Source organism: Micromesistius poutassou (genome assembly GCF_964030765.1).
Source record: "Micromesistius poutassou genome assembly, chromosome: 4".
NCBI lineage: Eukaryota > Metazoa > Chordata > Actinopteri > Gadiformes > Gadidae > Micromesistius > Micromesistius poutassou.
In genome coordinates, this window is record NC_140274.1 from 19,706,369 (window position 1) to 19,724,743 (window position 18,375).

Below are 18,375 nucleotides of genomic sequence, written 5' to 3' on the forward strand. Positions count from 1 at the left end.
GCCACTGCCTGCCACAGCTGACCACTGGATAGAGCTGGATCTGGCCTTCAGCCTGGAGAACACACCGGTAGCCATCACTCCTTCATCACCATCATAGTATTTACAAGAGTTAGAGAGTCTGACAGGAAGTCAGTTCAGACCAGATTAAGTCTCTCCTGCCTCCCTCCCTGCTCCTCACCTCTGTCTTTTTCGGACAGTTCAACTGGAAAGGCCTCTTTGGAAACATTCACAAGCTCTCTTTCACTGTCTGTTCTCTTTCTCCCTCTCTATCTCTATTTGACTGTCCATCTTTCTCTCTCTCTCTCTCTCTCACTGTCATGGTCTCTCTATCTCTACTCTCTCTCTCTCACCACAGACATTTCTAATTAGTCAACATCACCGGGGAAGACCCTCTACCCGCCAGCCCCTAGCAACAGCGGCGGGACCCAGACCCGGTCCAACACCGCCACCTAGCGGCAGCGAACTGAAATGTTCAAAACTGCTCTTAATCCGTTTCTCTTCCTTCCCAAGTTGAAACTCGCCCTTCAATATTTTATTAATTTGACAGTATCGGCGATTTGATGATTGATGATTTATTTGTCATTTTACAGAGGAAGGCAAAAGCATGTCATGTATAAATAATGAGATTCGTACAAGGTGGAACACAAGTTAATGACAATGGTGACCTGTCACTTTACCCAATTCATACTCGTTAGTGCCAAGCCTTAACATTCCCAGTGACGGATCCACCCTCTGAACGGCTGCTTTTCAATGCATCACATATAAACCTCCAATGGTTCACAGCCCAGAGCCCAGAGCCCTGGCTTCAGAAGGTCCTGGAGGAGAGGCCAACACAGCCCAGAGCCCTGGCCTCAGAAGGTCCTGGAGGAGGGGCCAACACAGCCCAGAGCCCTGGCCTCAGAAGGTCCTGGAGGAGAGCCTCGGAGCCTCTGAACCCTGAGGAACACCATCTCAGTCTACTGGACTCTTCTCATTGTTGGATTTGATACTTCGTTGCTTATTTATTATGGAAAAGCCATTTTTTTTCCTCCTGTTCTAAACCTACCAGTTATAGACTAAAATCCACATTACAAGAAGAAACATCGATGTGGAACAAAAGCAGAAAGAAGGGCTGATGATCTGAGAGTGGTCACAGATCTGATTCTGGAGGAGGTTCTAGTGTCCCCTCCTGGCCCCGGGCCCCTGGGCTGGAGGAGGTTCTAGGGGGCCCACCTGGCCCCGGGCCCCTGAGCTGGAGGAGGTTCTAGGGGGCCCTCCTGGCCCCGGGCCCCTGAGCTGGAGGAGGTTCTAGGGGGCCCACCTGGCCCCGGTTCTAGGGCCCCCTCCTGTCCCCGGGCCCCTGAGCTGGAGGAGGTTCTAGGGCCCCCTCCTGGCCCCGGGCCCCTGAGCTGGAGGAGGTTCTAGGGGGTCCACCTGGCCCCGGGCCCCTGAGCTGGAGGAGGTTCTAGGGCCCCCTCCTGGCCCCGGGCCCCTGAGCTGGAGGAGGTTCTAGGGGGCCCACCTGGCCCCGGGCCCCTGAGCTGGAGGAGGTTCTAGGGGGTCCACCTGGCCCCGGGCCCCTGAGCTGGAGGAGGTTCTAGGGCCCCCTCCTGTTCCCGGGCCCCTGGGCTGGAGGAGGAGAGGTCTTTGAGAGCCTGAGTAGCATCGGACTCCTTAAAGCGTGGCCTTCGCTCACACCTTCAAACAAGTCAATAAATGTTAATGTTAACTATTATTGTGCTGCCCTCGCACTGACAGCTAGATAACAGCCTTCAAATCCTCCAATAAATACAAAACGCTTTACTTTTTTGTAACGTTTACTGAAGTCTTCATGGGATTTGTACATTATTGTTGTAAAACTGCAACACAATACAGAAATAGAAATAAACGTCAATTTGACCTTTTTTACTTGGGAGAGACGTCGGAATGCCCGTCGTTTATGGGTTAATAATATAATCCAGAGGCGCACACCGCTTTGTGCCATGATATTATATATATCATATATATTATATAGATATTTATATATTATATATATAATATCATATATAGAGCTCCGGGAGTCGCAAACGGCAACAATCACTTTCTCCTCCAAGCTGCGGTTCACTGCGGAGTGCAGGGAACGGTTGGCCCAGCCGGTTGATTGACTGTTTTACATTACTTCACCCAGGGAGTGAACGCTGATTGGCTGTTACGTTACGTCACCCAGGGAGTGAATGCTGATTGGCTGTTTTACGTTACTTCACCCACGTTACCCACAGGGAGTGAACGCTGATTGGCTGTTTCAACGCGAATGCCACGAAGAAGTTTAAATATTTCAACTTCTGCGAAATCTGTCGCTCACTCGCGCGACAAATCCACGCCCGCCCGTTTTAGGGAAAACTGTCGCCCCGTCAATCAAATCTTGTCACGGGTTTCGGCGACAAAAAATTTCGCCCGATACGCGTCTCTACGTTCACTTTGCATTGAAACATTTCAATGTCACACATTTCAATTTCAAAGCAAACTTTAAATAACATGCCTTCTATAGACTGCATCACAATTATTGTTTATCAGAGTTTCTCTTTTCTTCTCATTGACTCGATGATTGGGCATGTTACTGTGCTTGTTTGTGAACCAACCCCCCTCACCTTTAAAGGTGTGAGAGGTAAAGGTTGTCTTCACGGCCTTGTTCAGCCAGCAGCACATGTTAACCTGGAGGAGAAGTCCTCCGCGACCCACACCTGGGACCATGGGACTCGGTGGGCTGGGAGTTGACGGTCCCCCCTACCTTGTGTGTGTGTGTGCGTCTCACACACCTGAACCTCAGTGCTGTTGGACGGGACTGAGGGTCAGAACCCCATCGCCAGGTCTGTCACTGGGCCTGAAGAAGGGGAGGATGTTGGTTCTGTTGTAGTAGTAGTAGGGGAGCCTGCTGAACCGCGAGACGTTGAAGCAGCAGCCGCTGAAGCAGTATATCAGGGTCCTGGAGTCCACGTCGTAGAAGGAGACGCAGCCCCCGTCGTAGTCCACAGACACCCCCACCTTCTGGGGCCGCTGCCTCAGGTGGAGGGGTGTAGGGGGGCTGGAGTTGGCCCGGTACTTCCCATGGTAGAGACCCAGGGTCCAGATGCCCTGCTCGGGCTGGAGGTTGATACAGGGACCCCACCTCTGGATGGACTCTCTGGCCACCCCCACCTCCCACCCCGTCTGATCCTGAACCTCCACCTGGAAGTAGAAACGCCCCGATGAGAAGCCCTTCTTGGCCAGAACAAAGTGGTGGAAGTCAAACCTCTTGGGGTTTTTTGGAAGAGGGTCTTTGGTCAGCACCCCTCCGTCCTTCACTCCTTTCATATCTTGGGAGAGGACCAAGCCTCGGTGGGCGGTGTCAGCATCCAGGTCGACCTCCACCCAGTGGTGCTGCTGGGCCTTCAGCTCGTCCTCCTCCACCCCCAGGACCCTCTGCATCTCCCTGCTCAGAGTCTCCTCCACGCTCTGCACCAACGCCTTCACCTCCGTGGACCACAGCGGCTGCTGCCGGACGGCGCCTCCGGAGGGGCCCCCGGGGGGCGGGGGGGCGGGGAGGGTCCCGGCGGAGGAGGAGCGGTCGAGGAGGAGGAGAGGATCCTCGGTCTGGCAGAGCTCCTCCATCTCCTTGCTCTTCTGGTGGACCTCCGCTAGCTCCAAGTGCAGCTTTCTGAGATGATGAGCAGCCTTCGCCTCCTCTGACTCCTGCCTCTCCTTCATCACTCCGAGCATCTGCTCCATGTGGGCCTGAGCATATGCAACCAGACCTTCAAGAGCCGCCACGCTCACCTGCGTGTCTGTCTCCACGTCCCTCCTCCTGTCCTCCATGCACTGCTTGGCGTCTTGAATCTCCAAGGTTTTATGTTTCACCTGTTCCTTCATCTGGAGCACCGTGACTCCTAGACCAGTCCTCCTCTCTGCTGCCTCCTCCTCCAGGGAGACGGTCTGGTGGGTCAGGTGTTCCTCCTTCATACACAGGACGCACACGCACACCTGCTCCTTCCTGCAGAACACCTCCAGCACCTTGTTGTGCTTCTGGCACACGCGGCCGGCCAGGTTTTGCAGCGGCTCCTCCAGCTGGTGTTTCATGAGGCCGGGCACCCTGCGGTGCGGCTCCAGGTGGCGGGGGCAGTAGGACACCAGACATACCAGGCAGGTCTTCAGGGCCCTGAGCTTGGAGCCCAGGCAGACGTCGCAAGGAACCTGCCCCGGCCGGGCGACGGAGCCTTCCTCCTCTCGGGTGTTGATGAAGCGCTCCACGATATCCCTCAGGCCGGTGTTCACCCTGATCTCCGAGGGTCTGCAGGGCTGCCGGCAGCACGGGCAGTGCGGCTCCGTCAGGTCGGACCAGAAGCGATCGATGCAGGCCTTGCAGAAGTTATGACCGCATGGCGTGGAGACAGGCTCAGTGAGGACCAGGAGACAGATGGGACACTGGAGCTGGTCCTCTGACACACCCGTGGGGGAGGACATGACTGGAGGGGAAGGGATGAGGGGGGAGGACAGGGGAGGAGAAGGGGTGAGGGAGGAGAACAGGGGGGAGAAGGGGTGAGGGAGGAGAACAAGGGGGAGAAGGGGTGAGGGAGGAGGACAGGGGAGATATGTCAACGAGGCAGCATATCCTCAGGCTAATGCTCTACAGGTGCTGGAGATGATTCAACTTTCTTCACCAGTAGAAGAGAGTCAAGAGACACCTTACAACCAACATTTTGTTTGTAAACCACTTGTCAACCGTTTAAATGCTAAACATTGCTGTTAGGACAGAGATCAAAAGTTTAAAAGCAAAATTGATTGAATTGCCCCCACCCCTCCTCACTCCTCCAGGACGTCTTGATCAACATCCTGCCATTCCTCACCACCCTCATCAACTCCTCCCTCACTTCAGGCCCTAAACTAAAAACTACAACTACAACTGGGTGCGCATCAATGTAGAGCAGACGGCATGGATGCTATTGGTTCTTAAAAGATTTCCCTCCCATTTGTTTATTTTGAACCGCTGATCTGACCCTTTGGACCGCTGGTCTGACGCTCTTTAAGGGCGGGTTGTTTACCTCCCGGCTCTGCTCTCCTCTCCTCTCCTCTGGACTGCGGCTGTAGGACCAGGAAATGGGCACATTGCAATTTATTTATTTATTTATCCCGCAGCAGCTGCCAGACCGTCTTTTCCGCCATTTTCAGTTATAATTACGTAAACTCAGTCAAACCATAGACCTATTAAGAGTCAAATCTGGCACAATGCTAGGCATAGAAAATAAATTGCAACGTGCGTGGATGATCAGCTGGTCTGACGAGCAAGTGACGTAGTTCCCCCCCAGACGCGATTGGCTGATTTTTGGCAAAACGATTTGCAAAGTGTTTTGCGGATTGAAATGTCATTTGAATTTTGCAACACACGGAGCGTGGCGAAGTGCATTGCAATCACGGGGACGCTATAGCTTTTCAATTTGAATAAAGGAACTCAAAAAATTTGACAAAATGTTATTCTATTTTTATTGTTAGAACTTTTGCAAATTTTACTGAGGATTTCATTGTTACTTTGCATATTAAAATACACTTTAAATAACGTATTTACAAATTACATTATTAAATTGCATAATGAATTGTCAATTGCACAATGTAATGACTTATTGAATTGCAAATTGCAAATTGCATTGCCATTTGAATTTTACTACATATATGCTTCCATAGACCGAAGCAAGCCTATGTTGAGAGTCGGATCAACGACAGCGACACGAGATGGACATAATGACTTTTTTTTTCGAAGAAGAGGAAAGTATGTCAGAGTTGCCCAAGTTTTCCATTGAGTGGCCAAACAGCTAAATTGCGTTCTTCCATGGCCAAACACAGCCAGCTTTTCAGATAAGAATATGAGCACCCTTATGAGACATTCTCTGGCATTAGCAATATTCAAAGTCACAATGATCAAATATTCGTGCCTAATAGCCTACTTTGTTGTATAAAAAACCTAGCCTATATATCATCAAGACATGTAAACGTTTTCAATGGCTGTTAATATATATATATATATATATATATAAATAACATACTAGTAGTCAGTAATTGCAGACCATGCCAGCTCCACAGAAAATCAATGAAAGAGGGAGATCATTTTAAATCTAAAAACATGGTAAAATGCACCAGAATGCTGGAAATTGCATCTACTTCTTTCAAATTTTTTCTGGGGGAGGACCCCCAGACCCCCCCCCCCCCCCCCCCCTCAAAATATGTCCCCCCCACTCTCAAAAAGCTGATGACGCCCTTGCACACACACATATATCTATGGCGGCGCACACCTGCATGTAGTTCCGCTGATTATTCCCTGATTATTTCGCGGGTCTCGGTGCGGATCGCGCTGCGTCTCCATTGAGCCTCACTGTGCTGCTCGCGCTCCGTCAGCTGTTGGCTCCACCACAGGTTAGATTGAAAAAGACGCTGAGCCGTCTCCATTACACGGTTAATATTGATGTTATTTTAGTAGTTTAACCGAAACATGGTTAGAAACGTCCGGTTGAAGTTATAAAAGTAACTAATGATCCGTCTGGTCCTTTTGTTTTCCAGGTTGACCGTCGGGTTAATTAACGAACACTTTTTGAAGTAAAACGGCCCGCTATATCCGGACCTGCTGTGAGTAGGACACTTATTTATAATTTATCTTAATTGTTTTTTACTCTAGGCCTACTTGATAAGTTGAATAATAGTAGTTCTGGATGTATGTCGTCGTAAGCTGTTTTTAATTGAGTTAATTGATATTTTTCGCCGGGTGACGCGTCTGCAGATATTTATCAATGACTCCATGACGGAGTTGGCGGCGGAAGACGTAGGGGGGCGGGGCCATGACGTCACACAATGACTCCGCACTCGGTTACCGTCGTAGTTAGATGGGAAAAATAACTTATTTTAATAACTTATTTGGATTTATTGGATTAATCACTAATTAAAACACACACACACACACACACACACACACACACACACACACACACACACACAAGCCGTAAAACTAATCTCGTTGCTCTCCTTCACAGCTCAAGAAGAAGAAACAGATTCTGTGAGTATCACGATCGAACCACGAAGAAGAAGAAACTGCGAACTGTAAGTCACAACATTTTCTTTTAATGCTGTGGGCTGACAGCGTTTAGTTTGAACCGGTTCTCAGGCCCTGCCCCACGTAGGCCCTGCCCCGCCCCACGTAAGCCCTGCCCCGCCCCACGTAGGCCCTGCCCCGCCTCTCTCTCTCTCTCTCTCTCTCTCTCTCTGTCTCTGTCTCTGTCTCTCTCTCTCTCTCTCTGTCTCTCTGGTCTCTCTCTCTCTCTGGTCTCTCTTCCCCCCTCCCCACCCCCGTTCTCATGCCTCTCATTCGTCCCTAGAAGATACTTTATCTGTCCACTTTCCTACTACATTCCTCATCATTGCATCACATCCCATGTGTGTTGTCCTACTGATAAGGGTGTGTGACTGACTGACCAGAGATGCATGCGAGGGTTCTGCGCTGTTTGAGGCCTTCAGTTGTGTAGACGTTCCCCCTCAGGGGAACCTAGTGTTTAAGAGGCCGTCGTCACGTCAGTTACATGAACTGGAACGTCCTTCAGGATGGAGACAGGGACTCCTCAAGGAGACACACCAGGGGGGCGAGATGTGAGGGCTGTCCCTCTCAGCAACTAGAACCCAACCTGGTTCCTGCACCTGAGAACCACGGAGCACGTTCCAACGTTTCCCTCCGTACGCTTTGAAGCCCTAGCCCCCCCACCACTGGTCTCTCCATCAAACCCTCCACTGGTCTCTCCTCGCTCAAAGACCTACAAACCCAGCGCTGGTCTCTCCGTCAAACCCACCACTGGTCTCTTCTTAAAGACCTACAAACCCACCACTGGTTTCTCTTCTCTCAAAGACCTACAAACCCACCACTGGTCTCTCCTTCAAACCCACCACTGGTCTCTTAAAGACCTACAAACCCACCACTGGTTTCTCTTCTCTCAAAGACCTACAAACCCACCACTGGTCTCTCCGACAAACCCACCACTGGTTTCTCCTCTCAAAGACCTACAAACCCTCCATTGGTCTCTCGTCTCTGCGGGGCGCTGGCCTCCGTCGCCCCCGGTCGATCGAAAGGGAGTCGGGTTCAGATTCCCAAATCTGGAGAGGCGGAGATAGGCGCCGCGAGGCGTCCAGTGTGGTAAAGCAAACGACCCCGGGGAAGCTGGCGGGAGCCCCGGGAAGAGTTCTCTTTTCTTTGTGAAGGGCAGGGCGCAAAGACCTACAAACCCAGCACTGGTATCTCGTCTCTCAAAGACCTACAAACCCAGCACTGGTCTCTCCGTCAATCCCGCCACTGGTCTCGTCTCAAAGACCTATAAACCCAGCGCTGGTCTCTCTGTCAAAACCTCAGCTGGTCTCTCCTCTCTCAAGGACCTAAAAACCCACCACTGGTCTCTCAAAGACCTACAAAACCTCCACTGGACTCTCCGTCAAACCCAGCACTGGTCTCTCCGTCAAACCCTCCACTGGTCTCTCAAAGACCTACAAACCCAGCGCTGGTCTCTCCGTCAAACCCTCCACTGGTCTCGTCTCTCAAAGACCTACAAAGCCACTGCTGGTCTCTGTCAAAACCTCCACTGGTCTCTCCTCTCTCAAAGACCTACAAACCCTCCACTGGTCTCTCCTCTCGTTTGGCTTTGTATTCCTTTGAGTATTGTCATTGTTTGTAAATACACAATCTAATAACTGAAAATAAAGAGGTGTGATCTTTAACCTGGTACTGGTCAATCTTTGCATGTCATGGGGTACTAAGTGTGAGGGGCAATCTTTGCATGGCATGGGGCACTACTTCATGTGAGGGGCAATATTTAACCTGGCATGGGGCACTAAGTGTGAGCGGGGCAATTGTTGACTTTGCACGGGGCATTAAGTGTGAGAGTGGTGATCTTTAACCTTGCATGTGGCACTAAGTGTGAGAGGGGCAATCGTTGCCCTGGCATGTGGCACTAAGTGTGAGAGGGGCAATCTTTAACCTGGTACTGGGCACCACATGTGTGAGGGAAATTTTTCTACTTCTACTTGGCTTGTATTACCTGAACATTTTAATTTTCAGCTATAGGAGTATGCTACTCTTCCTGAAACACCCTTGAGTGTCATTTGGTCGGATGTTTCTGATGGCTCAAGTCTGTGGCCTAAATCAAAGTCGGTGTTCAATACAGCAAGAGCCTGGAGCGATCTAGCATCTGGATCTCAATTCGACCTTCTACACACTGGACAGGATGACTTGAGTGTCATGCAGCTTGGACTGTAGTGTGACTGAATCATGCAAACAATGGGAAGCGACAATGGCTACTTGGTACAATGGATGATGGACTAACGGCATTCCGAATGGACAGAATCGGATGAGAAACCAACCAACTAACTGAAGATGGAAGATGAAACATTCTGCAACGTGGCTTCCCTACCTAACCTCAACATGATGGACTGCTGGCAAGCCCTCTGGATCTCCTGTACTCCTGCCCTGAGATCCAAGTATTTCTCGGGCTGAATCGGAAACCATCTTGGAAACATCCCAACTAGCGTCCCTGTCGAGCTGCAGTTGTGCTCTTCTTCAGAAGAGGTGAAGAAAGCCTCACTGGGCCTTCAAGGTCTATGAAGAGGAACGTTGAAATGTGCACCATGATTCTCTCCTGTAAGAGCTGTTGTATTCTAGTCGCCGAGAGGGGGAGCCTCACAGCCTACCCTTCGGCTTTTCTCCTTGGGGAGTCCCTGTCACGGTCTTGACGGACGTTCCAGGTCATGTAACTGATGTCACGACAGCCTTTTGAAAACTTGGTTTCTCCTGAGGGGGAACCTCTACAGAACTGTAGGCGTCAGATGGGACAGTATCCCAGCATGCATCTCTGGTCACTCAGATCACACCCTGATCAGTAAGGCAACACTCATGCGATGTGCTAGAGAGTAGTAAGGAAGTAGACAAAAGGCATGAGAACAGTTTGTTATTTTGTACTGTTGTCAGCCTTGTTTATGGGTGGGAATTATTTGCTAAATGGGGGGGATATGAAATGTATAGTCAATTATTTGTACATGAACCAACAGCAACAAACTACTAGATCTGCTCAAGGTAAGTCTGTTGGCTGTATTTTGCAACAAGACGACCAAAGCACCCCAAGATCTCCATCGTCGTTCCAGCTCAAGGTAAGGGGCTCCTGCGGGGGGGTTGGTAGTTAGATTCGAGACCGCGATGTGCACGGGTCTATAAAGATGCTGTCTGACTTCACAGGATCTCCTGGACCAGGGTGGACCAGAGGCTGAGGACCAGCAGGTGACCAGATCCCACTGGACCAGGTATGGGTCACCAGGGTGGATAATAATTATTATTATTATTATTATGTGGATGTGTCTAGTGCTTTTCTCGCACTTAATTATATTTTAGGGTAACTAGATCCCCTAGACCAGGCATGGGGTACCAGGCTGGACCAGAGGGTATCCAGATCCCCCTGGACCAGGAATGGGGCACCAGGCTGGACCAGAGGGTATCCAGATCCCCCTGGACCAGGAATGGGGCACCAGGCTGGACCGGAGGCTGTGGACTGGAGGGTAACCATAACCAAACACTTGACACCTGGAGGTTCTTTTTAATTATTTCAAACGATCGTAGAGGGTCTTCATTAGTTTTTCCTTCAGATTTTTCATTCTGTGAATTTTAGCCAAAGCTGTGATTTGAAGTAATTAAGGTCACATCAGCTGCTACTACTATAGTTTATCCAGCGTACATCAAGGTGGACACTAAAACGTAACAGCTGGTCACACTCACACTTGGTAACGTAACATCACCCTTTTAATGTGTGTTTGTATTGTGAACAGATTAAGCTGACGACCCACCAGGAGCGAGACGAGGACTACGATGGGACTGCTCAAGTCTTTGGAAGGTTAATACCAACAGTTTTTTTTTACATCATTTCACCACCAAAGCTATGCTGTTAAATTCACAGAATGTTTTACTATATTCCTGAATTACAAATTCCCAAGTGTGTGCATGTTTCATGTTGAAGTTGATTCAGAATTATTTAAACAAGGTGTCCAAAGAATAATAAACTACTACCACTGTTTCTAGTGTAGAATTCTCAAAACAAAAGTATTTTCTTCAACACAAATTATATAAACTAAAAAAATTATGGAGGAGGAGCCACCTATCTGGAGGGAGACCCGGAATCTGGTTAGCCGCCTAGCTGGACATCGTTAGCCTCCTAGCATAATGGATATCGTTAGCTTCATAGCATAATGGGTATTGTTAGCCTCATAGCATAATCAACATCGCTAGCCTCATAGAGTTATCTATATCATTAGCCTTGTATAATTGATATTGTAGCATAATTGACATTGGTAGCCCCATAGTGTAATCGACATGGGTAGCTTCATAGTGTAATAGACATTGGTAGCCTCATTGACATTGTTGGCCTATGGCTAGCAACATAGATTATGCTACGAGGCTAACGATTTGTGTTTTTCCTCTTGCAACATTTCAGTGACCCACTGACGGCGCCTCGTCGGAGCTGGATGGTGGAGACTTCAGATGCAACTTCTACCTCGCAGGACGTGACTTAAGTCACAGGTTGTCAAGGGTTCCTTGTTTCTCAAGGGTTCCTTCGCGGGTTCCTCATGGTACAGTGTTAGGGACAGAGTTAGGGTCAGATGGTCTCACGATGAACCATTGTTTTTTTTTTAATCACATCCCAGAATTGTTTCACTGTGTGCACAGATGTTGAAATGTATACTGATGTTTTATGATATAAAATCATTTAAAATGACCTGGTTGTGTGGCTTGTTGTATGGTCATTTTTATTATACACATGCATGTTACCCTAATGAGGTAAGGTTACCTCTCCCCTATATCCTAACCTCCCTCCCCTATACCCTAACCTCCCCCTCTATACCCTGACCTCTGTCCTCCCCCCCCCCCCATACACCCTTACCTCCCCCTCCCCCCTCCTCTAACCCTAACCTCTCCCCTCCCCTATACCCTAACCGCCCGCCTCCCTTACCCTCACCCCCAACCTTACCCTAATCCTCACCCTTATCCTCATCCTCACCCTTATCCCTAACCCTAAACCTAACCTTGACCATAGCAGCGAATATCAAGCCAGTAAAAGCACGTATGATGATATTAGCTAACTAGACAATCAGATGGACAGTGGCTATACAGTATAGCTAGTCTAGCTTTCCAACCCAATTTTGTGTAGCCCACCTTCGTGAAATGTGTGATAAACAGGAAAAGGTCCTGCCACACTTACTGACAACTGGAATGGGGTATTTTTTGGGATTACTGTTGAACTACTGTGTTCACCCGGCTATGAACTGAGACTTGATAAATCATATCAATATATAACATTTCTTGCCTTTTCTCTCTATAGTGTAACACTATATAGTACCATTGATACACTTAATACTAACCATCATGAAATGTATAGCAATACTAACCCACTCTATATATCTCTCTTCCCCCTTACCTCACTTAATGGTAAACCATTACCAGTCATTAGCCATCCTTGTATTTGGCCCTCATCGCACCTGAAGTCCCATACCTATGACTGCCCTACCATCGCCTGTTGCTGTCCCCTTGACCGGATTCCTGGCCTGCGCTGCCTAGCGATCCACTACTGCCCTATGACAATTCCTAATCCCTATGACAATTCATCCCTACACTAGACTATTTGAACTTTCTGACACTAAATGGGATTCATGCATTATCATACTGGTAAGGTAACCATCCCACCTCTTTGTAACATACACCCCAGGTGGCTCTAAACACCATGTTCTATTCTCTACACCTAACTAACCTATTCATTTATCATGTATACAAACCTCACTGCCCTGTAACTGACCCTAGGCAGATGGGTCAGGCCCTCGGGTCGTGGATCTGCTCGAGGTTTCTTCCTATATGTATCTCCAATTCTAGGGAGTTTTTCCTCGCCCCTGTTACTCATGGGCTCTCTCTGAATGTTCAATACTCTGTAAAGCGTCGTGAGACGTGTAATGTTTTGGCACTCTATAAATAAAATTGAATTGAATGTTAACTTGTGTATAATTACCAATTTTTATTGATATATTTGCACTTTTAATCTTGCTGAATTCTACAAGGCAAATATTAAGTTAAAACTTAGTTCCCCGGCCCCATTCGTCTTTGTAAGGAAATGTTCTATTTTGTCTAATTTTAGGCAAAGTATAAGACAATACTTTCTTAACAGTATAATTAGAACCATGAATAAGTCGTTCAAGTAACAATATTGAAATACTAACATTGTTGGGTAAGACAGAATTTGGTTTTATTCTGAATCCAGTGAAACAGATTGGTGGTTTTAGCTGATATAAAAACTTTCAGGTGTTTATTTATGTTTAAGTATTTGGCAGACGCTTTTATCCAAAGTGACATACATAAAAAATACATATAAAACAATCACTCTAAACATAATTTAAGGGAAGAATGTAATACAAAATATCAATACAAAGTGTCAAGACAGAATAAACTGCTGCTGCAGCAACAGAGATACAGTCTATAAGTCCCTAAGATATCTAATGTATTCATACATTGTTTATGTAGGATATACGTATATGTATATATAACCTAATCATATTGTTTCTTCTACTTAAAAATAGCTGACCGTTTTTTTCCCCTTCTCGGGGATTATATTCCCAGTTTTGATCTCGGACGTCTGGTCACTTATAGCATATAAGAATATTCTATTACTGTTAAGCCAACTATGAATAATAAAACACGCCAAAACATGTGTCCTTTATCATAGCTACACGTATGACAAAAAAACGCGTGAAAATCAGTGGTATTCAGTGAGGTAAGATTAATTAAATGCGCTGACAGTTCATTGCTCCTGCCAAATGAATTACACTGAGTGGAGCGGATCACCACTCCAAGATGGCGGCCCCCCGTCTCGTCAGCGCCAGTAGGCAGTAGCGGTCGATGCTGCGTCTACTTATAAGATGTCTGGTTCTACCGAGGATGCATCGGAGGTGACTCGTGTGGACTTGGGACCGTTAAATATCCCAGAATGCATCATCGAGTCCGCTGCTGTACAGCGGGAGAAGAGTGAGTAATACAGCGAGACAGAAAAGAGACAGACAGAGTGAGCCGGAGAACTACACATGGCGCTCTCTAAGAAGAGAAAAGTGGACAGCGAAAACAGCTTTCAATCCAGAATGGACAGACTCTTTCATGTTCATTCTTCCCACTGGAAACACAAAACCAGTCTGTCTCATATGCTCAGAGACAGTGGCACTCATAAAAAGTGCCAACGTGAAACGCCACTATGAGACAAAGCACAAAGTTTTTCACCAAACATATCCACTCAAGTCTGAACTGCGGTCACAGAAAATAAGCAGCCTCAGAGCCCAATATGAACAATCCACCCGGATCCTGACCCATTCATTCACTGCCCAACAACGTGCTAATGAATGTTCCCTCAGAGTCACTTGGATTTTGGGTCAACACAAAAAGCCATTTACTGATGGAGAGGTTGTCAAGGAGTGCATGAGTGCAGTAGCTGAAACCTTACTTGAGGGGAAACAGAAAGAAGAGCTTTGTGACAAAATAAAGCAAATACCCATGTCAGCATCATCAGCCACAAAGAAAAGTGAAATGTTAACCCAGGATGTGCTAGCCCAGCTGGATGAAGCCATTCATAAGGTACCATGTGTAGGCTTAGCTGTAGATGAGTCCACTGATGTGTCTGACAATGCTCAGCTGTTAGTTTATGTAAGGTTCTTCAACCAAGAAAAGAAAGAGTTCTGTGAAGATGTGTTAGGTGTAACTCCCCTTAAGACCAGTACAAGAGGAGAGGACATCTACCTGGCCATTAGGGAGATGTTAACACAGCGAGGAATAGAGCCAAAACAAGTGGTTTCAATAACCACAGATGGAGCCCCTGCCATGATAGGGAGAGAGAAAGGAGCTGTGGCAAGAATGAAAGAGGACAATCCTGAGCTCATCTCTTACCACTGTATAATACATCAATCTGTCCTGTGCTCCACCCTGTCAGATGAGCATGCTGAAGTGATGAACACAATGATGAAGATGATCAATTTTCTCAGGGCATCCTCTTCCTATCAGCATCGCATGCTCAAGGAATTCCTCAGAGAAGTTGATGCAAACGCTGATGATCTGTTGCTGCACAACAACGTGAGATGGCTAAGCAAAGGCAGGGTGTTAGAGCGCTTTTGGTCCATCAGAAGGGAAGTAGCAGCTTTCATGGAAGAGCTGAGAAGTCAGAAGGCAACAGAGTTTTCTCTCTTTTTAAAGGATGAGAAAAGGATGGATAATGTGGCCTTTTTAGTTGATATCACTTCACACCTTAATGAACTTAATTTGAAGCTACAGGGCAAGGACAATACAATTTGTGAACTGATGACAGCTGTCCGCTCCTTTCAGAGGAAACTTGAGGTGTTCAAGGAAGACCTGCAGGGAGACTGTGCACACTTCCCAGCAGTGCAGGATCAGGTTCAGGGACAGAGAGATGTGTCTTCTTTTGTTGACTTTGTCGATAAGCTGATTGTAAACTTCTCCAAACGTTTTGACAGCTTCCGCTTTGGACAGCAGCTCACCTTGTTCATTCAGAACCCATTTCTAATCACAGATGTCAGTGGGTTCTCAAAGGAAGTCACACAGCACTTCAAATGGGCAAATGCTGGGCCTCTCCAGATGCAACTGATTGATCTCCAAGCAGATGTGGCGCTGAAAGAGCAGTTTGGAATAACTGACCCTGCCACTTTCTGGCTCCAAATGGTCTCCGAGACAGCTTTCCCAGGTCTGAGGAAAGTAGCCCTGTACACATTGACCATGTTTGGCTCCACATACAGCTGCGAGGCAGCTTTCTCTGCAATGAACATTATTAAAAGTAAATATCGATCCAGGCTCACCAATGAGCACCTGCACATGTGCATGAGAATGGCCCTGACATCATTCCAGCCTAGATTTAAACTCCTGGCAGGAAAAGCTAGAGCTCAGTTCTCTCACTGAACAACAGAAAGTGGGGGAGTTGGATAAAAGAGGGAAAGAAAGAGAAGCTAAAACTGTTCAATTGTTAAAATATGTTGAGATATCTGCTTTTGAAATTGGTTGAGACTGTTAAAACATTCACAAAGAAAAAGGGGAAACTCAAGCTGCTGCTATACTTTATTTTATTTTTCAAAAATTAAGTATATATTTTATCTTTATTTTAAGATTATTATTATATTTATTTTCACCATTTTGATTTTAAATGCAGCCCTTCTTTTCCTTGAAAAGATTAGTTTCAGTTGAGTCAGTTGAACCTCCTTAAATAATACATATCTTCATTATCTGTTATATTATCTGTATAAAAGTGACAATAAATATTGTCGAAATGTTTTTGAATTGTTCTTCCTATATTGATCTGACAGTCAGTTGTTGATTACATGCAGACCTTGATACAACTACTTGGCTACTTCAATACATATCACACTGAATCATAACGCAAGTTAGACATTATGATGTTCCGGACCTTTGCTTGAGGACATTTTCTCTAACTGGACCTATTTGAATTTTAGTTGAATACCCCTGCCATAGGTGCTGGGTCCCAGCGAGCGGCAGCCCTTCCCTGGTGGTGGTGTTTGACACAGTTTTGTTGCAGTGCACTGGTGGTTTAGTTTGCATTTATCCCCTTTTGAGTCTCCTGCCGCCGTGGTAAGCCCAGCCCTGATTGGTGTCTTTTGGTTTATTTTGCCAGTGTGGTGGTCCCATCTGGGTGCCCTTGTTTCCCCCCTGCATTACTCTTAGTTTAGTTATTTTAATAATTGTTAAATAAAATTTATTCTTTTTTTGAAACCACGACCTCTGGACCTTGTGTGATTCCGGACCTGTGTTGGCCTTTAGAGGGCTATTTCCTGGGGTAGAATCCCAGGTGGCGTTGTTGGCAACCTACATCACACATACACACGCATACACAAACACACTAACACCCGCTCCCGCCACACAAAGTAGAACTAAAAACTACAACTACAACTGGGTGCGCATCAATGTAAAGCAGACGGCATGGATGCTATTGGGTCTTAAAATATTTCCCTTGTTTGGGTATATTTGTTTATTTTGATCCGCTGGTCTGACGCTCACCTGGTCTGACCGCTGATCTGACCCTCTGGACCGCTGGTCTGACGCTCCACTGGTCTGACTTCGGACCGCTGGTCTGACGCTCCACTGGTCTGACTTCGGACCACTGGTCTGACGCTCCACTGGTCTGACTCTCCACTGGTCTGACGCTCCACCGCTGGTCTGAGGTCCTCGAGGAACCCTGCCTTCCGGAGAGTTTCGTTTCGTTTGAGTTTTGTTTCCGTGAAGTGACCTCGGTCATGTGGTCCGTGTTGATTACGGTAACGTGTTCCGTGTTTGGATGAGATTTGATTACAGTACAAAGTACAAATACAGTCCCATTCATCTAATCAGTGAGTCACTGGCTCTTTAAGGGCGGGTTGTTTACCTCCCGGCTCTGCTCTCCTCTCCTCTCCTCTGGACTGCGGCTGTAGGACCAGGAAATGGGCGGGGTCAGATCAAACCAGGGCCTCGTAATCAGACAAACAGCCATCCTATCTCTGTACAGACATCTAACGTCATATAATGCTGCCTTATATTTAAAACAACTCCATATATTTGAAATGCTACATGCACTGCTTTTCACAGAATTATAAAGCACTTACAGTAAATATATGAAGCATATGTAATTTATATTTATATTTGTGTGTGACTGACATTCCATAGTCCGCCTCCCTCCCATTCCATCGTCCTCCTGGACCAGGGGGGGCCAGTCTCTGTGGGGGGGGGGCCCAGGTAGGTCCCGTCACAGGGGACCTCCTGGCTCCACAAGGCCTTCAGCAGCAGCGGCAGCAGAAAACACAGTGTAACAAATAGAATAAGAGTTAAAAACAAGTATAAATGTGCAAAATGCAAAATGCAACAAATATATAGTTCGTTTATTTGTTGTCCCCTCAGGGAAATTCTTTTTCATAGTTTCCTTTCGTAATTTCTCATCTCATTTCTTCATCATAGCCACATGACGAATGTACATAAAAGACACTTTTGCATTTGATTAGATGACAACAGACATACATTGGGGTTGGGGTACAGGGGGATGCATGCATTGTGACATACATTATCTGTGGGGTTTTGGTTTGTTGAGTAATGGGATGGCTGAGGGGATTGGGCTCCTGCTGAAACTGGCTTTTTTGCATCTTATGCTTCTATGCCTCCTACCGGAGGGTAGTGGTGTAGTGGCGGTGGAGTGGGTAGTAATGTCCTGTGTTATTGCATTGAGTGATACGTGTGATGGCTTTGATGTTGAGTTATGTTTGTAGATTGGGGGTGTGCAGACCTATTATTTTGGTGACAGTATTGGTTAT

General features: G+C 47.1%; 2 protein-coding genes across 2 annotated transcripts; one reads left to right on the top strand and one right to left on the bottom strand.

Annotated features, from left to right (window-relative positions):
• Positions 1 to 1,374: 1,374 nt before the first annotated feature.
• On the bottom strand, positions 1,375 to 17,212 carry LOC311342663 (E3 ubiquitin-protein ligase TRIM39-like). The gene is made up of 2 exons (XM_084467530.1): positions 17,096 to 17,212; positions 1,375 to 4,457 (listed from the first exon to the last, which is right to left on the bottom strand). The coding sequence occupies exon 2, from the start codon at positions 4,453 to 4,455 to the stop codon at positions 2,782 to 2,784; it is 1,674 nt and encodes a 557-aa protein (XP_084323656.1). The 5' UTR covers positions 4,456 to 4,457; positions 17,096 to 17,212; the 3' UTR covers positions 1,375 to 2,781.
• Positions 14,933 to 15,985, top strand: LOC311341591 (SCAN domain-containing protein 3-like; the record flags this gene model as incomplete). The annotated part of the gene is made up of 1 exon (XM_084466410.1): positions 14,933 to 15,985. One exon carries the CDS (start codon positions 14,933 to 14,935, stop codon positions 15,983 to 15,985), a length of 1,053 nt encoding a protein of 350 aa, XP_084322536.1.
• Positions 17,213 to 18,375: the final 1,163 nt, after the last annotated feature.